General features: G+C 44.5%; 2 protein-coding genes across 11 annotated transcripts; one reads left to right on the top strand and one right to left on the bottom strand.

The window, feature by feature from the left end:
• Positions 1-315: 315 nt before the first annotated feature.
• LOC146429256 (lysophosphatidic acid receptor 1-like) lies at positions 316-19,521 on the bottom strand. Of its 10 annotated transcripts, none has more exons than XM_085078524.1 (5): positions 19,268-19,521; positions 13,640-13,771; positions 7,365-7,428; positions 4,807-4,883; positions 316-3,353 (listed from the first exon to the last, which is right to left on the bottom strand). In XM_085078524.1, the coding sequence occupies exon 5, from the start codon at positions 2,299-2,301 to the stop codon at positions 1,333-1,335; it is 969 nt and encodes a 322-aa protein (XP_084934650.1). In that variant the 5' UTR covers positions 2,302-3,353; positions 4,807-4,883; positions 7,365-7,428; positions 13,640-13,771; positions 19,268-19,521; the 3' UTR covers positions 316-1,332. The 10 variants fall into 10 exon arrangements, with proteins under 10 accessions (XP_084934650.1, XP_084934656.1, XP_084934655.1 ...); XM_085078530.1 differs by lacking the exons at positions 13,640-13,771; positions 19,268-19,521 and adding exons at positions 5,136-6,528; positions 7,936-8,465 and having other exon boundaries at positions 7,365-7,431; XM_085078529.1 differs by lacking the exons at positions 13,640-13,771; positions 19,268-19,521 and adding exons at positions 5,136-6,528; positions 7,936-8,465.
• CA4 (carbonic anhydrase 4) lies at positions 6,828-21,216 on the top strand. The gene is made up of 8 exons (XM_085078535.1): positions 6,828-7,017; positions 15,082-15,135; positions 15,580-15,750; positions 17,609-17,766; positions 17,904-17,996; positions 18,236-18,299; positions 18,397-18,560; positions 19,518-21,216. Exons 1-8 carry the CDS (start codon positions 6,960-6,962, stop codon positions 19,704-19,706), a joined length of 951 nt encoding a protein of 316 aa, XP_084934661.1. The 5' UTR covers positions 6,828-6,959; the 3' UTR covers positions 19,707-21,216.
• Positions 21,217-25,196: the final 3,980 nt, after the last annotated feature.

Raw genomic sequence — 25,196 nt, 5'->3', positions numbered from 1 at the left:
CTTTACATATATATATATATAAAATATATATATATACACCTATATATATCTATATTTATATTTATATATAAATAACATTAAATTTATATATAAATAATATATATAAATATTTATATACATTTTATATAAATATAAATTTTATATAAATTATTTATATAAATTACATCTAGATATAGCTAGAGAGTTATACAGAGAGAGACAGAGATACATACAGAGTTGAGGAAACAACAAAGCAAGGAAACTGGAAAGAAATCCCTGAAAACCCCAAGGGCTGACATGGGTGGGGTTGTGTGTGATGAATGGGAGAACATCATGATTTTCATGGAATTTTATTGCTGTTTGTTGATGAAATAGCACAGAGCAGCAGCTGAGCAGTGCAGAGCCAGAAACAGGAGCTGATGCCACAAAATCTATCCAATTCAGGCTTCTAAAGATATTTAAACATTAGATTTTTTATCTTTATTTCCTTCATCCATCTCCGCTGGGATCCAACAGAATAACACCTACTAAATAAATATTCAGTAAACAGTTTGGGATATTTTTTTTTTTTGAGAGGGAGGAGTTAAGACCTTTTTCTTTCACAAAGCAGCTGGTCTTGACGTTTTTATTTCTTTTTGCACAGGCAGCTTGGCTGCAGTTCTGCTCCTGAGGAGCCCAGCTGAGGTTTTCACACACAACAGTACAGATTTCCCAAGCCACAGACTCAACTGTGCCCCTACAAGCAGAAATATGAAGGTGTAGCCAAATATCTCACAAAACCTCATCATCCAGCAGTTCAAATTACAGCAGGCAAGCAGAGCTGAGTGCTGTTAATAAAGATTCACCCAGCAGTCAAGGAGTTCCAATTTGACTGACAAAACCAGAAAGCAAAATGCCATTTTCCCCCAAATTCCTGGGAATTTTCCAGCTGTTTAACCCTCTTCAGAGCCACAGCCCACAGCAGAGGGCTGAGCAGAGCGAGCACAGCCCCAGCCTGTTCCCAGCACAAAGTAAACACCATTAGTGGAGTTATTTTTATCTCCAGGGAAAGCAGCTCCCATCCAAGAGCCAGGCAGAGCAGGGTGCCTGCTGCTTCCAAGGGAGAGGCAGAGCAGGACTGGGCTGGGAAAAGTCTCCAGGCTTCATCCCCATCCCTTTCTGCACCCCAGGAAGGGAACCACAGAGCTCCCAACGCTGGAAAACACCTTCCAGATCACCAACTCCAACCATCCACCACATTCACCACCAAACCACGGACTCAAGAGCCACATCCAGATGTTGTTTGAATCCACCTGAAGCTGCTGCAGGGTTGGCATGCCCTTCCTGCTGAGCCCCAGAGCAAGTCCCTCCCCGCTAGATGTTCTCGATGGCGCAAGCCCGCACGCGGTTGGCCGAGAGGCAGCGCAGCGCCTTCAGCTTGGCTCCCAGCGCCCTCAGCCTGAGGGTGTAGAGCAGGGGGTTGCCCAGGCAGGTGATGGTGATGAGCATGGCCGTGCAGTTCCTGAAGATGTACACGCCGGGGTAGAGGTCGGCGTGGCAGCGCCGGTTGGTGGCGTCGAAGACGACGCCGGCGAAGAAGGGCGCGTAGGACACCAGCGCCAGCAGCCAGATGGAGATGCTGGTCCTGGCCACCTGCAGCTCGGCCGACTTGTAGGTGCCCGAGGCCTGGCCACACGCCTTCATCCTCAGCTTCCTCCTCCTCAGCAGGAGGATGATCCGCAGGTAGGTGAAGAGCGGCACCACGAAGGCCACGGCCACGTTGGGGATGGCGATGAAGACGAGGTAGTTGACGCAGAAGGGGCTGTAGAGCACCGAGGTGCTCCTCTCGGCGTGCAGGCAGTTCCAGCCCAGCAGGGGCAGGCAGCCCAGGAAGAAAGCCAGCAGCCAGCTGCTGAGCACCACGGCGATGGAGTGGCTCCTGGCCACCCTGAACCTCGTCCTGATGCTCTCGGCCACGGCCAGGTAGCGCTCGACGCCGATGCTCACCAGGTTGTAGATGGTGGAGAGGATGGAGGTGGTGTAGAGGGCGTAGGGAGCCAGCATGTCCCGGGAGCCAAAGATGGTGATGTCGGGGTTGGTGATGAACAGCAGGGAGATCCAGAAGCCAGAGAAGCTGGTGAAGAGGTCAGAGACGGCCAGGTTGCAGAAGAGGATGGCAATGGGCTTGTGCAGGTCCCTGCTGGCCAGGCGGGTGACAATGACGGTGCAGTTGAAGATGACGGAGGCGACGTTGATGGTCAGCTGGGGGATGCCCAGGGAGAGCACCAGGTAGTGACTCCAGATCTTGGTGTAGTTGGCAGAGCAGTTGGAGAATCCACTCATGGTGGGAAATGCTCCTTTCAGCTCCTCCCGAGGTGGGCTCTGCTCATCCCATGCTCCCCAGGAGCTCCCACCTCCTTCCTGGGCTCAGGACAGCTCCTGACACGCAGCTCCTGCTGCCACATCATCATGGTGACAGAGATTAAACTTTAACCAGGTGTGGTTTTAGATATTTGGGTTGCCAGCTCAGGGCACTGCTGATCACAGCTGAGTTGCTAGGATAACCCAAACTGCAGAACACGTTTGGCACATGGATGAGCTGCTGAGAGCAGCCTTGGACAAGAGCAAAGCCTGGCCAGACCTTGGGGAGATGAGTGACCACATCAGTAGTTTAAAATTCTTTAAGGGTGTTCTAAAATGCAATGAAGGGAATTCAGCTTTAGCTCACAAATAAATTAGATCACAAGGGGTTGGAGAGTCGGGAAAGGGAGGACAGAATTCTGTGGGTTTGGAGGGGAAAGTGTGAAATAAGAATATCAGTGCTGTGTCACCAATCTGGACCCCAACAGCCCAGAAAATGCCCTTTTCCCACTGAATTCCTGCATGAGAATGGAGGTAAAAACCAACAGACATCAATCACTACCCGTGCCTTTGCTACAGGATATTTTGGGTTTATTTAATGTGGCTTGGACATTAACAAACCAGCATCAATACCACTAAACCTTTCCTTTCTCCACCTTTTTAAATGCAAATGATTTCTGAGAACCACATTGGAAATACCTGAGACTGGGAGGGGAAAAAAGCTCTCAGGACACAAATTCCATGCTCTCAGCAGAGGGCAGTGCTGGAATAAAATACAGAGTACAGCGGGAGCAGGGAGATTTTGAACAGCCCAGCAGCCCAGGTGAGCAGTACAATTACCCAGGTAAAGCCACGTTATTTGTTCTGATTTAATTCATATTTTATTGTTACCTTAGCAAAGGATTCATCTGCACTGGTCACGATTTTCCAGCACAATCTCACCAAGCAGCTCAGCTGAATTCATGAACTCCCACATTCAGCACTGACAGCTGATGGCTGCAGCAGCAACTGGGGATCTGTGAACTCTGATGGCTCTGCCAAAGTTAAAATGTAAGAAATTTGGGTGAAAAGATTGAGCTGAAAAAGGGAAATTCCAGAACTCCTTTTTTTTCTGTTGAAGTGTGTGGAAGTGTATTCAGTTTAGTGTGCAATTAGAGGTACATAATTTTTATGTACTAGGAATACTTCATAATGAATTATTACACTTTTTAAGTATAAATATTATATTTTATAGAATTATAAGTAAGTAATAAGTATTTCAGATGGTCACAAGGAAATGATCACATAGAAATAAAGGCTGAAAGTTGATTAATGAAACCTGGAGGTGCATTAACATCCTATAAAACATTCCTCTCGCAGTGTCCCAGATAAATTCCCCTCTGCCATGCCAGCCCAGCTCTGGCAGCCACACCTGTGGTGTGAGGTTGCTGCTGAACAAGGGCCCCACTATTTCTGTCACCTCTCACTGCCAGCCCAGCAAATCCTTTTATTCACAGCCAAAGTGGCAGCACAGCCCAGGGGGGCACAGGACACTGTGATGGACAGAACAGCCACAAAGAGAAACAGCTTTGAATATACCCTGGCTGCTAAAAATAAATTACCTGTGAATTTGGGCTCCAAAGTGCTCTAGATATTCCTGAAAATGCTGCTTGGAATTGCTCTAATTTGAAAATTTGGTGCTTGAGCACAAAATGCTAAACAATGTGAGATCAGAATGTAATTAAAGTAATATCAAGTGGTATAAATAGCTCTCCACAAAAGATTTGTAATCTGATTTCCCTAAAAGAATTGCATAAAAATTAGCACAATGTGGCTGGATTAAGGGAGGCAATAGGGTGGGAAATGCTTTTTTTGGTGGGATTTAATATACAGAAACCCCCAGATTTATATATTCCAACCCTCTGTGATACAGTTGGAGCTCCCAAAACCAGATGGAAAATACTTTGAATTTAAAACCAAACCTCTTCATGGAACAACCTCAATTCCAGGGCATTTTTCTCCTGCCATATTCCAGGAACTGTGCAGCATTCCTGGTACTTACCCTCCCTGTACACTTGTGAGGCAATTGTTATCTGCATCCCATAACTGAGAAAAGAACAATCCCATTGTTTGTTCAGGATGACACAGAATTCCAGGGAACCTGATCTAATCTGCAGCATCTCAGGCTGACACCTCAAACACTGCCTGTACCTTGCAGCCTTTGATTTATATTTACCCAGGTTTCACCTATTGCAACTTTTTTTTTTTTTAGTCCTGTGATTGTTTTTCTTTCAGTTCCATGATTGTTTTTACATTTCTTTATCTGGATGTCCACATTGTTTCTATGTATGTGTAAGGAATGGATTTATTTTGTAGAATTATCTGATGATTTTGCCTGTGGAGAGGACAACAATCCCTGACTGTGCTGAAGAGATGAGGAAGAGGCTGGAGAGGCTTCAGGCTGAATTTTTTATAATGATTTTCAGTGGAAAATCCAAATTCACCCACCTGAGCTGCCATGACCTTCAGCAAAGTAAGATCACAATATCCATCTCTGCTCAGCCTCTCCATGGGCACCACGAGGCCTGCGAGGAAGAAACAGTCAGGAAAAGGGAGTAATACAAATAAGGAGCCTATTTATCCAATTTATGTTTCAATTTATGCAGATTAAAGTCTTCCTTTCTGGAGAGGAAGACACAAATGGGATGTATGATCTCCTTCCAAGATTTTTCGGAGCTGTTTTGAAAACACAGAGCTCTGCTCCTCCCCCCAGCCTCTCTCTTGGAGGAATTTTTTGCACAAATTAAGTGTAATTTTCACTTGTTTTATATTCCCACCTGTCCATCCCTATCCCACATCTTCAGGTTCAATGTCCAAAATCTTGGCAATGTTGTTCAGTGTCCCAACCTTGGCATAGTTTTGGTGTTAGAAGGAATCAGAACTATCCTGCAGTGCAACGATGCCATCAAGAACTGATAACCAACTTATCGGGTGAGTTTCTTCAGGAAAAAAAGGAGATTAAATGATGCCTGCCCTGTTTATTTCGATTCCAGGCTCTATAAGGAAAGGGGATGTGTTTCCCTGAGTTTGCCTTCACTTTCGAGCACAAATAAAAGCTTAATTAACATGACTGCAGTGCAGTTTATTACCACTTGAACAATGACAGGCTGGAAGGTTTAGAAACCAAAAGGAAGTAAGTCAAGAATCCTGAATTTCAAGACCAAAATTGCTAAGCCTCATGTTTGCAGTGCTGAGCAGAGGGTTTCAGAGAATTACACAGAAACAGAGCAGGGAAAAAAGAAATTCCAAAGGTGTAGTTTCATCTCCCCAGTGAGGAGCATCCCAAGGAAAGAGCCCAGCCGGGAGGGAATTGTCTCCTGGATGTCCTTGGAGGACCTGGCACCGCCCTGCTGGCCCTACGTGCTCAGCATTCACCTGGAGAAGGGAAAAAACACCAAGAATTCCCTCCTTGTCCTTCCTTCCCCTGCAGGAGCTGTTTCCCTCATCCCCATGTGCAGCCTGAGCAGCGAGTGCAGCATGGAAAAACACTCCTCCTTGTTGGCTGGTATTTATAGCCCCGTTTTTATGAATAAAGGAGCTGCTCTGAGTCAGCTGGCCGGGTGTGACTGCAGCTCCAGAGCCCCTGAGACCCCTCTGGGAGGGCAGCAGGGCCTGGGCAAGGCTAGCAGGATTTTCTTGGCTGCTTTTGGATGGAATTCAGCCTGTGCTGGATGACTCTGCATGCTCAGCTCAGCTGGAAGCTCCTCGCTCTGTCCATCCCTGGCTCTGCCATCCTGCTCTGCTTCCACCCAACCCAGCATTGGGGTTGGAACCCCACAGACATTTGGGGAAGAAATTATTTCCCTCCCTCATTTGTTTTCCTCAGCTGGATCAGAATCCACTCCCCAAAACCCCAGAGATGGTGGTGTGTCTGTAATGAAGCTGCGTCACTTGTCTCTGTTGAACATAAAGTCTGAGTTGCCACTGACTCTGGTATATGGAATTAAAAAATTCAGAGAGGAAATTCAAGGGGACAAAAAATTTTTTTCTCTATATATAATACTATAGAAACCAAAAGCAGAAAGTTAAGGAAAAGCATTATTAAAAAATGTATCATTAGTTAATTACGCAGGTAAGGTGTTCCATGTCACCTAATTAACATTTCCTGTTGCTGCACACAGAATGCCCATTTTCCAGTCCCACAAATCAACTCCAATCCTGTTTGGAGAGCTGTGGGGTAGAAATGAGGGGGAGTTGGGGTTTGATTTGTGTCACTGTTTTTTTGAAAGGAAACACGAACATTCACGTGTTAATTGAATGTCACGAGTGCTGCCAGCAGAAAAACTCCCAGTAATTAAAAATGTAGCATTTCACTCAGAGGCTTCTAAACCTGTGCAGGTTGTAAAGTCTCAGTTATTCACTCAGTGCCAGAAAGCCTCACTCCTTTTGCCATTCACTTTGGAGAAGGAATAAATTTAGGCAAATCAGGAGCAGGGCAAATCTGGAGAAATTACAAAGGGGAGGAGTTCACCTTCCTGCTATGGCTTTCAGGTCTGTCCTGGACTACTTACTCCAGTATAAAACTGAGAGCAGAAATATGATCACATCCTGAGGAGTCTAATCAATTCTGGTTTCAACACTGAGCCTATTTAAAATAGAGAATGGAATTGCTGTTCCTTGCTCTGTTCTCCCTGCACCTTCTCAAGACAGAGGCAGTAGGTAAGTCCTTCCCTGCTCTTTCTAACTCCATCTGAAGGTTACTCTGATTTCTGATTTGTTTCTGACCATCAGGACATGCAGTGCAGGCTCTCTGCTTCTTTATGGTGAATGAAGGAGGATTTATTTATTTCTCTGCCTTTTATTATTTGTGGTAAAATATCAAGTATAGGCTTTTCTCATGAATGAATGAGTGCTTTGGGGGTTTCTTTTCACCTTTTTAGAGATCCTATCTGCCTTCCTCCTCCAAGGAAAATCAATGAGCTTTGACTCGATCTCTGAATTTTATCATGCATTAAAAATACCAAAACATAATTTTTTTAATCTTTAAAACTCCACTTTAAACTTACAAGAAATCGCTTGTTTGAATTTTCTGCTCCTTTTGTTCCGCTGTGTATGATCCAAGATGAAATTCTGCTGAGGGAGAAAGAACAATATGTCTTTGCTGCATCAGCCCAGCAGCCCCATCTATTTTTGCTCCCTGGGCACTATAAGTACACAGTGCACTTAGGATGGCTCAATTAAATAGCCATCTATAATTAGGATTGAAAAAATGCAGAAGGTAGGTTTTTTTCCCCCCAGTTTAATCAGCAATGCTGCAGCACGGAATAAATCCCCTTTCCCATGCAAATAGCAGCACAGAGGCTGGATATGAAGCACTGCAGCTGTTAGAGCAACGAGGGTTTCATTGTTTGCCCTGAAATAGAGCAGAGTGCAGGGAGGGAAAAAGGGATAAAGCATTGTCGGGGAAGTGCTGCCGAGAGCTGCTCGAGGAGGTGCTTTAAAGCAGATCAAGGTTCAGAGGTGCTCAGAAAGCGCCTGAAGTTCCCCAGCCTGAGCGCTGCAGCTTCCCCTGAGTTTGTTGCTCTGCTTTTAACGAATTCTGCATCCCTCAGCTGCTCGGCTTTCCCAGATTCTCACCTGGAATTTCTGCTCCTTCCCTCTCTCTCAGCCCCTGTTCTCTCTGCCCACACGTGGGACAAATAAACAGAAATAACAAAGAGCCTTTGCTTTTCCAAAGTCTGCAGCTCGTGTTTGCTTGCTATTGATCACTATTAACACTTTGCTGAACGTGCTGCTCCCTTGGGGATTTGTTAGGGAAACCTGAAGGGCTTTGTAGAAAACCTTTGTGACTTTATTAGGTCGTTGTTAATAATTAGTGTTTACCACTTCATCAGAAGGAAGTAATACAGGGAATGGCTATATGATACTTTATGGCTGTTTATTAATAATTAGTGTTTACCACCTCATCAGAAGGAAGTAATAGGAGGAATGCATATCTAATAATTTGTGGCTGTTTTTTAATAATTAAGGTTTAGCACTTTATCAGAAGGAAGTAATAGAAGGAATGCATATATGATTTTTTTGTCGGTGTTCTTTGCCTCCCCAACCCAGATTATTTCCCCATTTTTCCCTCAGTGGGAACCTAATCACACAGTCATTAACACATGAGAAACTTGCTCTCTTCACCTTCTTCACCAAACTTTTCCTGAGGCAGAAACCCCACAGGATACATTTTACTAAGATAAAGCCTAAAGATATCAAGAAACTTCACTTCTGAGAATCAGCTGAAATTCCTTCTTGCTATATTCCTTCTTGTTATCTGTTTTTTAAAAAGAATAATCATTTCCTTCCTACCTTGCCACTTGTCAGAACCAGAGTGATGTGGACTGAGCAGCTCATTTAACTCACCTCCACCTGGGCACTTCGTAACTCACCACCCTGAATCAGGCAAAGGACTGATTTTATCAGCTAATCTTCGCAATTCCTGCCAGCCTCGTCTTGATAGCAAAGCACCTGGGTTTGAAAATTAGGATTAACAATCCTTAGAGGGCTTCCTAAGGAAGGAAGGGTTGTTATCCCAATTGTGGGAGAGGGAAACTGAGGCAGGCTGGTGGAGGGATCAGTCCATCCTCCCAAAGCTCTGTCCAGCTCCTCATCCTCTGGCTCATCCAGATCCCAGCATTTGCCATTCACAGCTGCACTGATCCACCTCAGGTTTATTGTTTGATTTTTTGAGAGCTCAGTGACCCTCTGGTGTTGTTTTGGGGGAAAAGAGAAGCAAAATTTCCAAAAGGAATATTCCAAACTTTTTGGCAGTGAGGTTTTATTAAGGGTGGAGCCAGTTTAGTGCCTTTCAGAGAGTAGGGATGTCCATCCATCCATCCATCCATCCATTCATCATCCATCCATCTCTCCATCCATCCATCCATCCATCCATCCATCCATTCATCATCCATCCATCTCTCCATCCATCCATCCATCCATCCATCCATCCATCCATCCATCATCCATCCTCTCTGGGCTGAGGTTAGAGCAATCTCCAGGTGTTACTGAACAATTAATTTTCTTCATGGGGAATGGAATGAACCCCAGCACGTTTTAACCTTTTGCTTGATGAGGAGACAGATCTCCCACAGTCCATGCTCTGGTGCTCCCAAAGATTGATGCCTGATAGGACATTCCTCTAATTTAGATTAGATTAGGTTCCCCTAATTTTCTATATTTCTGCTCACATGATTTTAGCCCTCACAAACATCACATTTACATAACCATGCGGACATTGACGTCAGCATTAATTCTCACTCTGGGGTTTCCTCAGGGCCGTTCAGGTACAAAACACCCCTGAATGCTCCATCAGCAGCTTTAAAAAAGAAATAAAAAATGCTGTGAGTTCTTCCCTTTGCAGTTCCAATGGTGTGGAGTGCACACAGATTTCTGGTTGGGCTCCAAATCCATTTTCAGGCTGGCAAATTTGGGATGCTGCTGCACTGGGACACACTCTGGGGTGAAAAGGTGCATTTTCAGCTGATTAAAAGAGAAGAATCATAAATGCAATGTCAGAGATGGAACAAAGCAAAGGTAGTGATCCACAGGTGATTTGGGAGGTGTGGATTACCTGAAATTCCCAAAAAACAACATTGTGAATCCCTGGCAAACTCTCCATGCAGCTCTTTTCCCTGCTCGTGGCATTGCAGGAGATGCTTTGCTGTGCTGCAGAATATATCCAATGGCCTGTTATTAGATTTTTAGGTGTATTTTTAGCCACAGGAGCAGTCATCAAAAGCTTGGCGTAAAAGACTGCAGAAGGACAGCAAAGCCACAAAGTGATTTGTTTGAATGAAATTTTAAAAATACTTAGAAAAAATAATTCTGCCCTGTATTTGTATTAAACAAAGCCAGGCAAAATCCCTCATAGATGGAGATCACCTTAGCCCTGGATATTCACTTTTTGTTCAAGAGCAGCTTCTGTCTTTGCTACAGGACATTTCTGAGGGCACAGAGCACCACAGGTCACAGCCCCAAACCTTCCCCTGCTCTCTGGCACAAAGGAAGTCCTTTGCAGATGTTAATAGGGACATCCAGAACCCCTGAGTCTCTCTGGGTTTTCCCTGGAGTTTATGTGTGCTCTAAGACCTCACTGAGCATGTGATTTATGTGTAATGTGCAAATTACAAACACCTCACTCCCAGCAGATCTGCTGATTTGAGAGGCTTCACCCCTGAAATAAAGCTGATTTTCAGGGCTAGCTCCCCATCACATCCTGCAATATTTGTGCACAAAGATGTGGCTCAGGATGAAAAATAAAATTCCAGGTTAAAAGTGAAGAGCAATGAATGGCCACAAACACTTGCAGAGACACACAGATGCAGAAGTGAACTTTTGGACCTGATTTTGTCTGTCCAAGTGGCTGACTGGGGCTTCCTGAGGATGTGTAATGCTTAAGAATGTATAAATATTCTCATGTATATATGGTCACTTTGTGCTCAGCAATCTCATTAATTAGAAAGACAGCCTTAGATAACAATTGCTTTTAAGTTGTTTTGTCTTTTGCACTAAAAATAGAAAGTTTCACAGAGCCAGCTAAAAATAGGATGAGCCCAACACAAGCCAAGCCTAAAAATACATCCCATGCAAACCCAGCTTTTGCCTTTTTCATGGAAAAGGCTGCAGAGATGAGAGCAGATTTTGGGGATGGATTTGAGAATTGAGAACAGAGCAGTGAGAACTGATGGCATTTGGGCTCTGGGAATGGCAGTGCTGGGAGCACTGAGTGTCCCAGGAAACACAGGGACAGGCAGGATGGGGCTGAAAGGGTGACAACAGGGACAAACAAAGGGCTCAGGGTGAAAGACAGAAGGGATTTGGACTGAAAACCAACACAGGTTTTTCCTGCTGTCCCTGCTGGTGGCAGAAAGGTCATTGACACTTCCACGGAGTTCATACAAACAGCTGGCAAGGTAGAAAATGAATAAACTCCAGAAAATTACTAAACTTGATCAGAAGCACAAATTCAGTGTGTTTAGCCCCCTTTTAGTGACTCTTTAGTCCCACAAAGAGGTGAAAAGGGCATTTCCAGCCAGCCTGGCCCCACCTGTCTGTCCCACAGCACTCTGAGCTCACCACGCTCTAAAAGGCAACAAGTAGGGCAGCAAGCAGGGCAGAGTGGGACAAAGCAGATTTCGGAGCTTTTCTGGAATTCAGACAATCCCAGCATGATCCAAAGGGCTGAAGGGTCTTTTCCTAGATCACACAATAGCACCTTGGCAGAGCTGCTCCCTCCTGGCTCCCAGCCAGCAGCACTGTCCTGCCCGAGTGGACAGGAGAGGGAGTTCTCAACTGGAGGAATTTTATTTTATTTTTTTTTTTTATGCCTCGAGCTTCCGAACGAGGCTTGATAGCTAAAACAATCGAAAACGTTTACAATGAAATGAAAACAATACGTAATTGTATTGTTTTCCAACTCCCCCCTCCGTGCCAAGAAGCAGCTTTGGTCAGGAAACAAGTTGTAAATTCGAGGAGGAAGAGGCAGAGATAAGTGGGGCTGGGCATGTGCCAAGAGAGACTCCCTAAATTTAACTGTCCTGACCTCGCTGGGGGAAGAGCCAGCCCAGTGCAGCCCTAGTCGAAATTAAACCAAATAAAGTCAGTGTGACACCAATGGTATGGAACAGAACCATTTCAACCGAGGATCTGTAATAAAATGTGATAATTGATAATATAATGAGCCCAGGTGTGATATCTCTGTCTGTATCTATATATCACAGCAATTATTTCAGCACCTCCGCTACAGAAACAAACAAACAAAAAAACCAAACCCTAAACCGCAGAAAACCCCACTTTCTGCTGCATTTCTCCAGGCAATAAAATGAAAAACAGGACAAAGAATGTGGGAGCTGAGATTTGCTTGCAAGAGCACCAAGGCTGGGATCCTGGTGTCCCCAGACCTGTAAAAAAAAGGGGTTCAGAGGGGAGGATTTTGCAGTGGGAAGGTGAAGTTGTCAAGAGATGGGACAAGAGATGGATGAATCCAGAACAGGAATTACAGATTGAGAGGGAACTATTTGAATGCTGTAAACACCAGGGAGGGAAAAGAATTGTTTAGGGTGGTTCGGTGATATTTCTAGGAGTGAGGAGTGATGGGATGCAGATAAGGAAGTGGAAAATGTAAGCTATTAAATAGGAAACATTTCCTGACAGCGTGGGCTAATAGACTGTGGAAAAGTCTTCTAAGGGAAGTGGCAGGAGCCGCTCAGACAATTCAAAGTGGCCTGGACAGCATAACTTAGGGTATAATCATGCTTAAAACCCACGGGGATGTGACAGGGATCTTCCCTTCGTGCTGCACAAAGAAAGCCCCAAAGCTCAGGGGAAGAAAGAGCCATTGTAATGCCAGTTTCCTATAGGGAGGGGGGAATCCCACCCGGCTCAGATAAAATCCAAATGCAAATTTTCCTCCTCGGGGGCTGTGTGGCTCCTCCTGAGCTGCACCTTCACAAAGGATTCTGCTCCCCAATGTGCCATCGCTGCCAATCAAGAAAAACCCCTAGTTCACAATAAACAGGAATTCGCTCTGTAATGTTTAATTAGCTCCTTCTGTAAGGCTTAACAGCTTTAAGGAGATTTTCCCTATGAAATGTTGCATTTCTCTGCTGTTCTACTTCACTAACGCCACCCAGCCACAACTGGGATGAGCATTTGATAGAAAACACAACTCCTGTCTTGTTCAGAGACATCAGGAATTGGGTGGGAAGCTGCAGAAATGAGGCACTAATTATTTGGTGGGATTTGACAGAGACAGCACTGTAGCCACTGAGGGCTGGAATTTTTTTAAATTCAATTTGATTTTATTAAAATTTTTTCTCGCCATCCTCTTGATGCCCAGGCTGGCTGGAAGATTTTCCTGTCCTCACGTGTCAGTTTACCGAGCAGTGATTGAAACCCACAAGTTTATTTGAGAGAACACACCTGTTCAGGCAGTAAAATGTCAGTAAATCTTTGTTTGGGAAGGGTGGATTTGCCACTGAAATGCTCCACAACCCATTCCCATTCCCATAAACTATTCCCGTTCCTCCTCTGGCACACAGGCACTGATTTATGACCACCAACAGCATAATCTGGGGATATTCCTCCTTCCCTCAGGGTCTGCTGTGGCTCTGCTTGAGTATTTTTCCTCCTGAAGGTTGGTTCATGTGTGAATTGCAAAGAACTTCCCAATCCCAGGGTGCTGGAGTTGTTAAAGTTCACACTGACCCCTGAGCAGCTGCCAAAAACACACCTGGAGTCTTTAATCCATGAAAAAACCACCCACAGAACGTGCCAGGCAGTGTGGAGATCAACTCACCTCTCACTCTGCAGGCATTTATCGATTCAAACACCGATGGAGGCACTTGGTGACATCCTGGGCTTGGAACTTCTGCTGCTTCCCAGTGGCAATGAGGAAAATCTCGGTGCTGCTGGAGCTCAGGCCACTGCCCTGGAGGAAAAAATAAAAATATGCAACAATCAGTGCTGGATAGTGAAGTTTTGTGTGTGTTTAGAAGTCCTGCAAAACAAGAAAGCCTTGTCAAAACCGATTTTTGGATAATTAAAGAATATTAATGGAACAGCAATATAGAAATCCTCGCAGAAAAAAGCAATGTTTGCTTTTCTTCCCAATCTTTCCAAATTAGAAAGTGAGGCAACATTGTAGTTTTCAGCAGAAATCTGGTTTTTGTGAAAGAAAAACCGAAACTATTGTTTTTTAAGGTTATATTAATTGCCCCCAGGTCTCCCTCTGTGTCCCAGCTGCTCGTGTTTTATAACAATTCCCTATTTATAACCTCTAAATCCTTCATAGATGGATCTATTGTTATGCCACTGATATCGAGATAAAGGTGTTAAAAGCCATTCTGAGGCGCCCAGCAGGTGTGTTATAAATTACAAATTAAGGTAATTACCAGTCAAGTGACAGGGCTCCTCCATAATTATCCTTAAAATTGATTAGCCGTTTATTAAAACGTCTATAATTTACTAATCACAAGCAAACAGAAGCTGTGGTATTAATCACGATTATAGGAAGGTTTGAATTGTTATGGATTGAAGTTAAGTAGCCAAGGAGAACCACCCCTGTCAAAGTCAATTTAAAGTTTAGATTAAATAAACAGCCACTGAAGCAACTTGGGATAAACAGAACAATCCCTACATTCCTGACTAGATCAACACAAAGTTAAATCAGAGGAGCTGAATTTGGTGTTTCTTTTGACAATGAAAAAGCGAAATTCGGATGTTCTGCTGAAGGATTTTGCACCCATCCCCGTGGGATTGGTCCCAGCTGAGTTAGACTAGAGATCCTCCAGGTTTCTCAGGAAGTGAGATCCTTCATTTCTCAGAATTCCTCGCTGCACCAATAACCTTTACAGAGTTCCTGGAACGAGGTGAGATAAGTCCTCTTGCATAAGTGAATTTACAAGTCTGGGAAAGGCTGGCAAGTGCAGAGCTGATAAAAGGAAATTTATTTTAACACTGCCTATATTCAAATGTGGAGCTTGTGCCTCAAGAAGCTGAGGAAGCCAAGGTTTGAAAATCAAATTTTTTAGGGCTGCAACCCATGCGGAATTCTGATGATCTAAAGTGTAAAGATTCCTGCCAGCACTGTTTTGGGGGAATATTAACAGGTTTAAAGTGATTTATGAAAGACCAGGAGGAGATCTAGACAGGGCAGAGCTGCCAGTCCATTGCTGCTTTTGGGGGAAACAATCTGTACAACTTTCCATTCACCTGATGTTTTTATTTGATTATTTTCAGTGGGAGGCCACTGGTGCTATCGGTCCCAGAAGTGTGAGCAGCCACAGTGTGAAGGTACTGCCAAGCAGGTTATTTTTCCAATAATCACATTGGAAAATATTGGAAAAAAATTGCAAATTTCCCCTTTGCAAATGGGAAATAATCTCTCTCCTCCTGAGAGAAACAATGCAAAACTTCACAGAACTCAGCCTTTAATGCATCATGGTCCTGTTATTTGTAATGTCAGTGCTGAACGGAGCATTTTGAAGACAGCACTGTTTGTGGTAACTGTTTGTTTTGTTTCAGCCAGGGATAATGCAAAAATGCATAAATAAGTGGAAAAACATAAAAATACAAATGTAAAAATAACCCCCAACGTGCACCAGAGTATATCCCCCCAGCAAGTTGGGGTGATGTCCCCAATTTCCAAAGCGTGAATATTTTGTTTGGGTGATTTTTCTCAAGGATTTGCTGTCAACAGAAAAAAAAAAAATAGATATTTTCTTCTTCCTTAAACAGATCCTGCTCTATGGCACAAGATAGACACAGCCTGCAGTGGAAAGAAGCAATCCCCTGTCAACATTGTCACCCGAAATGTGGTTTATAACGAGAACCTTACGCCCCTGACTTTTGAAGGATACGATGTGAAGGGCTCTGGGGTGTGGAACGTGGAAAATAATGGCCATACAGGTAAATACTGCCCAAATCTGTGCTTGAGGGATGGATCTGTGCTTTTCCTCACTCCTTCCACATCCCTGGAGAGCAGCAGGGGAGCCCAGATGAGATCCCAACCCTCTGTTTCAGAAGGGAAACTCCCAGGATGCTTCTGGAGCCAAAGCTCTGTGGGGATTTCTGGGAATGATGAAGTTTTGGGGTTCTGTGGCTCTCACTGTCCAGCAGGAATTGGTTCTGTGCAGAAACTGAGCTGGAGGTGTCACAGGAACTCTGAACCAGAACTCTCCAACCAAACACAGCCCAGGCTGGGGGGCAGCAGGTGGGCAGAGAGGTCCAGGACAGCAATTTGGGCAGAGTTTGATCATTTTCTGCTGAAATCTCTTCACTCCTGGGCTTGTCCTTTCCAACTCCTGCTGGACAAAAGCATCACGTGGGGAAATCATCCACAGCACTGTGTCTTATTAGCTCTTTCAATAACGAGCTGGAATCTCAGCCCCAAACCTGTTTTCTGTGCACACAGACGTTGTGTGATGTCGATCAGCTCCTCGGTGAATCAGTAAACAGTGAATCAATGAACAGTAATTTAGAATTGTTCCGCTTCCTCCACCTTCCTTCGCCTTCCTCCCAGTGCTGAGGATGCTGCTCCAACAAAATTATCTTCAATTCCTTCAGCCTCAGAAAGAAACCTGTGGTCTGTTTGCTTTGGAAATTATCTAGAGGTGTTTTAAGAAATCCAAGGTGTGACATTTTAACTGCCAAATCCTTAAAGCAGAAAGCAGCGAGTGGCAAATATTTCCTGATTTCAAAGGGGAGATTTTAACAGCCAGAGATTCTAATTTAAACCACTGGTATCGTGGCAGACCACAGGAAAAAGGAATGTTTTGACTTTTCTCTAATACATGGATTAATGACTTTCCCATTACAGGGTGATACTCCAGGATGTCCATATTAAAGCTCCTTTTACACCAAAATTAATATTTATGAGGATTGCTCAGGACTCTCCTCTTCCCCAGCCATGCATAAGGATTAGGGGTTTAATCTGGGCTTTAAAAATTTCTTCCCTCTGAGGACAACCAATTCCTGTGCTAAATGAGGAGGTTATTGCTGAAATTACAGCTGCAATTAGAGGCTGCAGGTGAGATTAGAGCCTCGCTGGGTCCGTGATGGGCAGAGAGCAAAGGTCGCTGTCCCAAAGGTCTTAAACTAAATAAACAAAGCCCAAAAAGACATCTGACTCATCCATTTACAGATTAAAAAGCAAAGGAACTAAATGACTCATGCACTCTCCAAGCTCATTTGGAATTCAGAACAGACATGAAATCTCTGGGGCTGCAATCCAGAATTTTCCTCTGGGGCTGCAATCCAGAATTTTCCTATGCAAAGGAAAGTGCTGTGCTTAACATGGAGGTCTTAAAAAATAAAATGTTAAAATGCATCCCAAAGATATATGATTTAGGCTTAAACTGCTGCACTACTCTAAATTAAAACAGAATATCTTTAAACCCTGCCCAAAGGAAATGTTACAGTGCAGATAACAGGAGATTAAAATGATGGTTAAACCCAAATAAACTGGGATCAAATTTGCTTTGATAGAGAGGGTTTTCTTTTTAAAAAAATGAAGGAATACAGGGTCTTCTGAGAGGTATAAGAAGCTCTGACTCCAGAGGTCATAATGGTTATAATTCATCTCAATCTCAGCTATGATTTTATACGAGTTCATTTTCTGCAGAGTTGAATTTCTGGAACACCCGGTCTGAAAAGCCAAGCGAGAATTTTAGGATAAATTTGAATCTCAAGAACATCTCTGCTCTCACATACTGTTAATGTAGGATCTGATTTTCTCCTCTAAAACAATTCCTGTTTTTCCCCCCAGTTAAAGTGACACTGAACACATCCCCCAGAGTCGGAGGAGGGGGTCTGGGAAGAAAATACAAGGCAGTAGAATTCCATTTGCACTGGGGAGTCCCAGGTGAAATGCAAACCAGCCCTGGCTCAGAGCACAGCATAGATGGAGAGAAATATCCCATGGAGGTAGGTGAGATTGCATGTGGATGGTGAGTTTTACCCCAGAACTCTGTTTTTTGGGATTCTGTTCACAAGCTCTGCTGGGTGGTTCCCCTGGGGAAGTCTGAGGGTGGAAATAATCACCCTTGGCTGTTGTGTTCCAGCTTCACGTGGTCCACATCAGAGAAGATGCTACAGATGTGACAGAAGCCAAGCAAAAACCAGATGGTTTGGCTGTGCTGGCCTTCTTTGTCAAGGTAGGCAGTGAAATTTCCAATTGCCCCTCTCACTTCTCGGGGATTATGTCAATATTTCAGTAGTCCAAGACCTGAGCCTCCCTATCCTCTGCAGACATTCTGCCAGCTCTGGGTTCCTCTACCCTTTTCTACATCCTGCTTGCTGTTATTTTTCTCTTGTGGTCCTTTTCTGTTCCATTTACCACGAGTTTCCCTTGTTAAGAAACACACGGTGTGGAATCAAAATGTTTTCCTTTCAGGCTGACGAAGAAAATAAAAACTACGCAGCTCTGCTGAGTGAATTAAAGAATATTAAATACAAAGGTAAGACACTCGTGCTGGGTGTTTCACAAGCTGTGTGGGGTTAAGATAAATGTGAATATAATGAGGGTTACAAGGAATTTTCCCCCTGTTTTCTCAGGGCAAACAGCCCGGGTGGATCCTTTGCCGCTGAGCTCTCTGCTCCCACCTGAGGAAGACCTGGGCAGGTATTATCGCTATGAAGGTTCCCTCACCACCCCTGACTGCTACGAGGGAGTCATCTGGACCATATTTGAGACCCCAGTTGAGCTCAGCCAGCTCCAGGTGAGTAGCACGGGACAGCCTGGAGGTGACAGTGATGCTGGCTTTGTCCCTTTGTGCTGTGTGACACCTCAGCTGCTCCACTCCTCCTTCCCCACACACCCTCCTTGGAGCCCAAACGTGCTGATTGACCCTATTAAATCATCCCTGGAAAATGGCAGGAAAGGGGCAGGAAGGGGAAATGATGATGTGAAAATACAGCCCAAAAAACCCCCCAGGTCATCCCTGAGCTCAGCGCTCCCTCAGCAGCACTGCTGCCACCTGCTCACCCCAAATCCCACGGCTTTTCCCTTCTGCCAGGACAGCAGAATGGAATAACTCCAACCCCACACCTCCAGTCTGTTAGGCAGCTAATTTTGGACCTGCAGGAGCGAGGAGTGTTTGGGAAACACGGATTGTGCAGAGATTGCATGGCCTGGCCTGGAGCCAGCGCCTGTACTCTGGTTTCTTACTCCTGATGTTTTCCCAGTGTACTCCCAGTGTATTCCCAGTGCCTCATCACCCACAGTGTCACTCAGGGCAGCAGCAATGTGCAGCAAGGACAGAATTCCCCCTGTTCTCCCCCTGTCCCCATGCCGAGGCCCACAAGGCCGCACTGTGCGTCAGGAGTGTGGGCTAAGCAGGCCTTGGGTTGTACACAGAGCTCTTGGCTCCCTCCGAAGGGAAATGCCCGTGATTTCCAGGGCTGGAAGGAGCCATGCCTTGCTGACCTCAGCCACAGTGTTTCCTGAGGGGTTTAATTCATCCCCAGCGTTTCCTGCAGGTTTAATTCATCCATGGAAGCCTCTGGCTCAAAACAGAGCGAGGCACCGCAGGTTTGCCCACAGAGTGCCCTGGCTGGAGGACTGACCACTCTGCTCTGTTCTGTAGCTCAGTGCCCTGGCTGAAGGACTGACCACTGCTCTGTTTTGCAGCTCAGTGCCCTGGCTGAAGGACTGACCACTGTGCTCTGTTTTGCAGCTCTCCCAGTTCTCAGCACTGCACTTTGACGGGATGAACTCCACTCCTATGATAGAGAATTTCCGGCCAGCTCAGCCCCTGCAGGGCCGCACGGTGCTCTGGTCTGGGGCAAACATCCCCCTGCCCTCCAACAAAGCCCTGCTGCTGCTGCTGCCTCTGCCCTGCATCCTCAGCTCCTTGTCCCACTGAACTTCGTCACCTAATTCACCATTCTGGTCCTTTTTTGGGGGTTTTGTTGTTGTTGCTGTTCTCAGTTGTCTCAGCCTCTCACAGGGAGTTGTGTCTCAGTACAGAATTACCTTCTCCTCCTCCAGATGTTAACCCGGGAGTTCTGTGCTGCTCTGGTGAAACCCAAACCACCAGAACTCGGAGGAACTGTGAGATAAACAGTAAAAATTCAGTTTTAGAAGCCAAAACACTTAGAGAAAGCATTAGACTGGGTTATCCTGTAGTTTTAACCCAGCTCTTTAACCCAGGAGTTCTGTGCTGCTCTGGTGAAACCCAAACCACCAGAACTCGGAGGAACTGTGAGATAAACAGTGAAAATTCAGCTTTAGAAGCCAAAACACTTAGAGAGAGCATTACCCTGTAGTTTTAACCCAGCTCTTGAGGAGCCTTGAGGAGCTGCACAGAGAACCTTCCAGAGGAATCTGTTCCTAAGTGCCTAGAAGGGTTGGTTTGGAGCATGTTTACATTCACCACTGCAAATCCAGCAGTAAAACGTGGAGTAATTCCTCTAATCCCACATTGTCCTACCTGAAGGTACAACAAAAAGCAAGGAAAAAGTGCTCACACCCAAATGAGCAGCACCAGGGAAGGACACTCACCCCACACACAAATCCCCTCTTTCCTGCAGAATCTCCCAGCTCATTTCAGATGAGGACACTGGATTCCTTTCCCCAGCTCCTGCTGGGGCTGTGGGGTTCCTCTGTTATTTATTCATCCTTCTCTGGGATGCCATGGCTGATGTGATGTGCTGGGGAGGAACAGGGAGGTTCAGCAGAGGCACATCTGGGGAAATTCCCTCTCTTTGGAGGGCTGCTCTTGAAGCAGGAGACTCTGGTGATCCTTTATAGTTGTTATTTGCCTAATAAAATAGGACAGCTCAAGGAATGGCTCTTTCTTATATATATAGAAATATATATTTCTTTTATATATATATATATAACTTTTTATAGTAGCATACCTGCAATATTCACATATGGTCAAGATTCACAGTTTTTTTCCAAGAAGGTTGTGATTTGAACCAATTCCTTCAGATCTTCCCCAATTGCTTATAGAAAATATATTGGGAAATAGGGTTTCCTTATGTTATTGCAGTTCTCCCTCTGAAGAGGGACATAACATTTTTCTTTGCCATATAACATGTTACAGCTTCTTTTAGGATTTTAGATTTTGGCCACACCAAAATAGGATTTCCTATCAGCAGGTTTGTAATTTTTTTCTTTAGGGCAATATTTGCAGAGATGACTTTATACATTTCCAGGAAAATCCTGGCAGTGAGAGCAACCACAGCTCACCAAAGAGGGGGGGAATTATTTTCATATTAATCAATCAGAAAAGCTTTAAAAAAAAAAAAGTGGGAAAGCAAAGGAACCTATTTAAGTGTAAAGCAAACATTAACTGCATTTTTATGTAACTGAAAAACTTTGGAGGAGCAAACAGAAATGAAATATTAAAGGTGAACAACAGACCTGTACTTGAATTGTTGTGAGTTTTTATTTCTTTCGTCCTTGCTGAAGGGGAATCCATACTCTGTCAGAAGAGCAATGTGACTTTTCTTCCCCCCTGTTTTCTTCACAATATTTAGGGTTGGCTTTAGGGCTGGGTTGGCATTTTTGGGGCAGGGATCAGCAGTGCCTTGGGCTGTTTGTAAGGTCAGCAGAGCTCTGGGATCTGTTTCACACCAGCAGGGATTCCTGGGGTTTGGCTCCTTGCCCAGCAGTGCCCAACCAGGACAGGGAACTCCTGAGAAATGCCCTTTGCACCAAGCCAGGTGTGTGAGAACCACCATCCCTCTTCCCTCTGATTATCCCCTAAATTCTCATTCCACAGGCAGCTCTCCAAAGTGGGATTGCAACAAACCCTGGAGGATCTGGCTGAGCTGTCATTTATTGCCAACGAAAAATGAGAAATCACAGGGCACAGCCATTAATTGCAATGTGGGAGCATCTTATTTACTATAAAATATACTAAAACAGAACTGAAAGGAAGAAAAAATTCTGCTGGAAAGAGGGTGAGTCCTCTCTAAGAGCTCTTCTGCACCAACCCCAGTAGGAATGAAATCTCACTGGCCAAGGATCACTGTTCGTACTTTTGAATAAAATCTCAGTGGCCAAAGATCACTGTTTTTACATTTGAATAAAATCTCAGTGGCCAAAGATCACTGTTTTTACTTTGAACAAAATCTCAGTGGCCAAAGATCACTGTTTTTACTTTTCAATAAAATCTCAGTGGCCAAAGATCACTGTTTTTACTTTGAATAAAATCTCAGTGGCCAAAGATCACTATTTTTACATTTGAATAAAATCTCAGTGGCCAAAGATCACTGTTTTTACTTTGAACAAAATCTCAGTGGCCAAAGATCACTATTTTTACTTTTCAATAAAATCTCCCTGGACAAGAATCACAGTTTTTACTGACTGTGTTGTGGCAATAGAGCAAAGGGAAATGCTCCCTCTGCTCCTGGGACAGGGGTTGGGTTCAGACTGTCCTTGTTCACCCAGGTTCTGCTCTGGGGCAGGATGGGACAAGGACAGGACCAGGATTAATACAAGAAATAAATAAAAATCCCCTTAAAAAGCTATTCCATGGGAAAAGCAGGGAAAGACAAGAAGGCTTCCAGTGGGACATGTGATGTGCTGTGTGAGGATGGTTATGGAAAAGCAATTTGCTGTTCCACAGGTAGCTGAAGGTGCTGATTTTCAGGAATTCTGTCTCGGCTCCGTTTGGCATGGAATTCTTATATTGTGAAGACACCAGGAAATGACAGTTGCTGCTGAAGGACAAATAGCCAAGGCATGATACAGGAAAGGGTGGAGGGAGGAACAGGAGCATTCAGAAGGATCCAGCAGGAACATTATTTTCCCATGTTGAGAAGAGTTAGCCCAGAGCTGCCCTGATCCATTTCACACGTGTTGGAGCAGAGCTGATGACTGTGGGGCTGGAAGCTGCAACCCCAGAGAAAAATGAAACAACACAGGCAATTAAAATTCCCCAGAGCTGTAAGTGTTGGGGTTAAAACAAATCAAACGGACAGATGGGTTGCACAACCCATCCAAAAGTCCTTTCCCAGCTTTGGGCTGCAGGGGTGTGAGAGGTGAAGGCACAGCTCCTTCCCACTCCTCAGGGCACCAGGGGGTGACAGCAGGGCCAGGCACAAAAAAAATCCCTAATACAATGTGTTTTCTGCAAAACATTTTTCTCAGGAAGTACCAAGAGACAAGGAAATCAAATCATTACTCACGAGAAATGTATTTACATTACCCACGAAGAGTTCTGATGAATTTGGTGACTCCACTTACAGTCAGCTCCTCCTGTGACACAACACTCAAAATGCACTTGTCTGGACAGAATTTGTTTTCTGTGATAGCAGGGAGAGAAGGGTAAAGCTTTTTTCCTTTGTCCTTTCCTTCCTTGCCCACCCAGATGTGGATTTCACAGGGAAAACAGCATTTTCCAGCCCCATCCCAGTTTTTGATGTCACACAGCAAATCCGTGTGAAATGTCCATTCATCCACCTGTGGTTAAAAAAAAAAAAAAAAAAAATATATATATATATATATATACATATATATAGAGAGAGAGGCATATCTAACTTCCCAGTCTGGTTTTAGAGTTGAGTAAGTGTTGAGTTTGATAAATCCCAGGTGTGACATCAACCCCACAGAGACCCCTTTGCCTGCTGCTGCACCTTGCAAGGAGCAACACCCCAAAAATCACAGCTGGACTTGAGGACCTGAAAGATCTTTTCCCACCTAAATGGTTCCATTATTTTATAAATGAATCCCTGAAAAATTGTTACTCATGGAGATGGGAGTATCTTTTTGATAGAGTTAAAAGTGGGCTTGGTGATTTTCTTGCATTGAGCACTAAAATGAGAAGGAATGTAAGGACTCCTTAGTGACAGAGAAACAAATGACCTGGGAGCTGAGGTGGCTGTGGGAAACGATTTATGTGGGAGAAAATCACATGTAAATTGGATTGTTAAAGAAAGGAAATGTAGAATTTGCTGATAAATTCAGTGTTCCTGTGGAAAAGGCAGTGAAATTGAAGCTGGAGGCACAGCAGGGCCACAGTGACCTCAACCAGGACACTTTTCCTCCCTGATCTCCCCCAAACTCCTCCTGAGCAAACACAACTCCTTCAAGACAACATGCAGTTTGCATTATGAGGTTTAAATGCATTTCCCAAAAATAACCTGCTGTATGGGGCTTTTAGTATCAGAAATAAATCCATATACACCGCTAAAACCTGATTATAATTAGTCACACAAGTAAAATTATGAGTGTAATTAACTACAGCAATTAATTGAAATGCCTTTGGGACATTATTTCCCTTCTTGCAGTGGAATGCAATTTGCATTTCAAGTTATATCATAAAGGGTAGGAGAAGGTAATCAATTTGGGTTATTTGATTCTCTTTTCCCCTATTAATATCTCCTGAAGTGATTTAGACATCCAGCACTCAAATAGGGTTTGATGTGAAAGAAACCCAAACGGCTGACACTGTTTTAATGGGTTTTGTTTCCCCATAATCCACTCTGAGCTATCTAAACTTCTCCAAGCCCTTCCTTTTATTGCCTCACAAAAATATATTGGTTTCCATCGAGGGAAATTACCTTTACAGTGGCACCACCCTCTCCCTCCCCACAGCAGCAGGCTGCTCCTGGTTCCCAGCACGTCGAGAGTCCTTGATGGATGAGTTTGCAGATTGGGGGTGGTTATGAAGAATTTATGAGCAAGAAAGGAAGGCAGAAAAGTTTTGCATTTTGCTGATTGCGCTGATGTGGAGATTAAAGTGTAAATAAATCATGGACAATCGCTATCAGGAGTGCAGTATCTTTGCAAACCCACAGTTCTGGAGTTTGTGGGACATGAAGATCTCAGGTTTGCACCAAATGGTTTTCTTACAGGCAGTAAAACATTGTGGTTTGTGTCCTGGAACCCAGCAGGCACTGGGGAACCTGGGAGTCATCCTGGGACCTCTCTGAGAGAAACAAAAGGAGCTGAAATCTTAAAAAAGCAGAATAAATTTAAAAATCAGCTGTGGAGGTGCTGAGGATTCTCCAGCCCTGTCAGCTGAGAGGCTCTGATGGTGCCTCATTTGCTGTGCAGCCCTTCCTGCCCAACACAGCTAAGAAAAGGAGGATTCTCCACTCATTCCCATCTCCCCAGGGAATTTCAGAGCTCCCAATCATGGCACAGCTCAGACATTTTGGGAACTGGCAGCTGGGACAGTCCCAGGAGCGCAGAGAGAGCTCAGAAAAGCTGCCAAGGCTCCATTTACTGCAATGCTTTCATAACCAATTGTTTAATATCCATTTTTTGGGATTGGCAGGAACACAGTGTCTTATCACAAGGACTCTGGTGTCACTGCCATCAACCCCCTGGAAGAGGTCCCCATTGTCCCCTCGCTGGTGGTGCACAAAGGGGAAGTTGGGGTTTGTGATCCCACAGA

This window comes from Lichenostomus cassidix, chromosome 19 (assembly GCF_008360975.1).
Source record: "Lichenostomus cassidix isolate B80296 chromosome 19, HeHo_3.0, whole genome shotgun sequence".
NCBI classification, from domain to species: Eukaryota; Metazoa; Chordata; class Aves; order Passeriformes; family Meliphagidae; genus Lichenostomus; species Lichenostomus cassidix.
The sequence above is the reverse complement of the archived record's forward strand: the minus strand, read 5'-3'. Positions and strand labels throughout refer to the sequence as shown.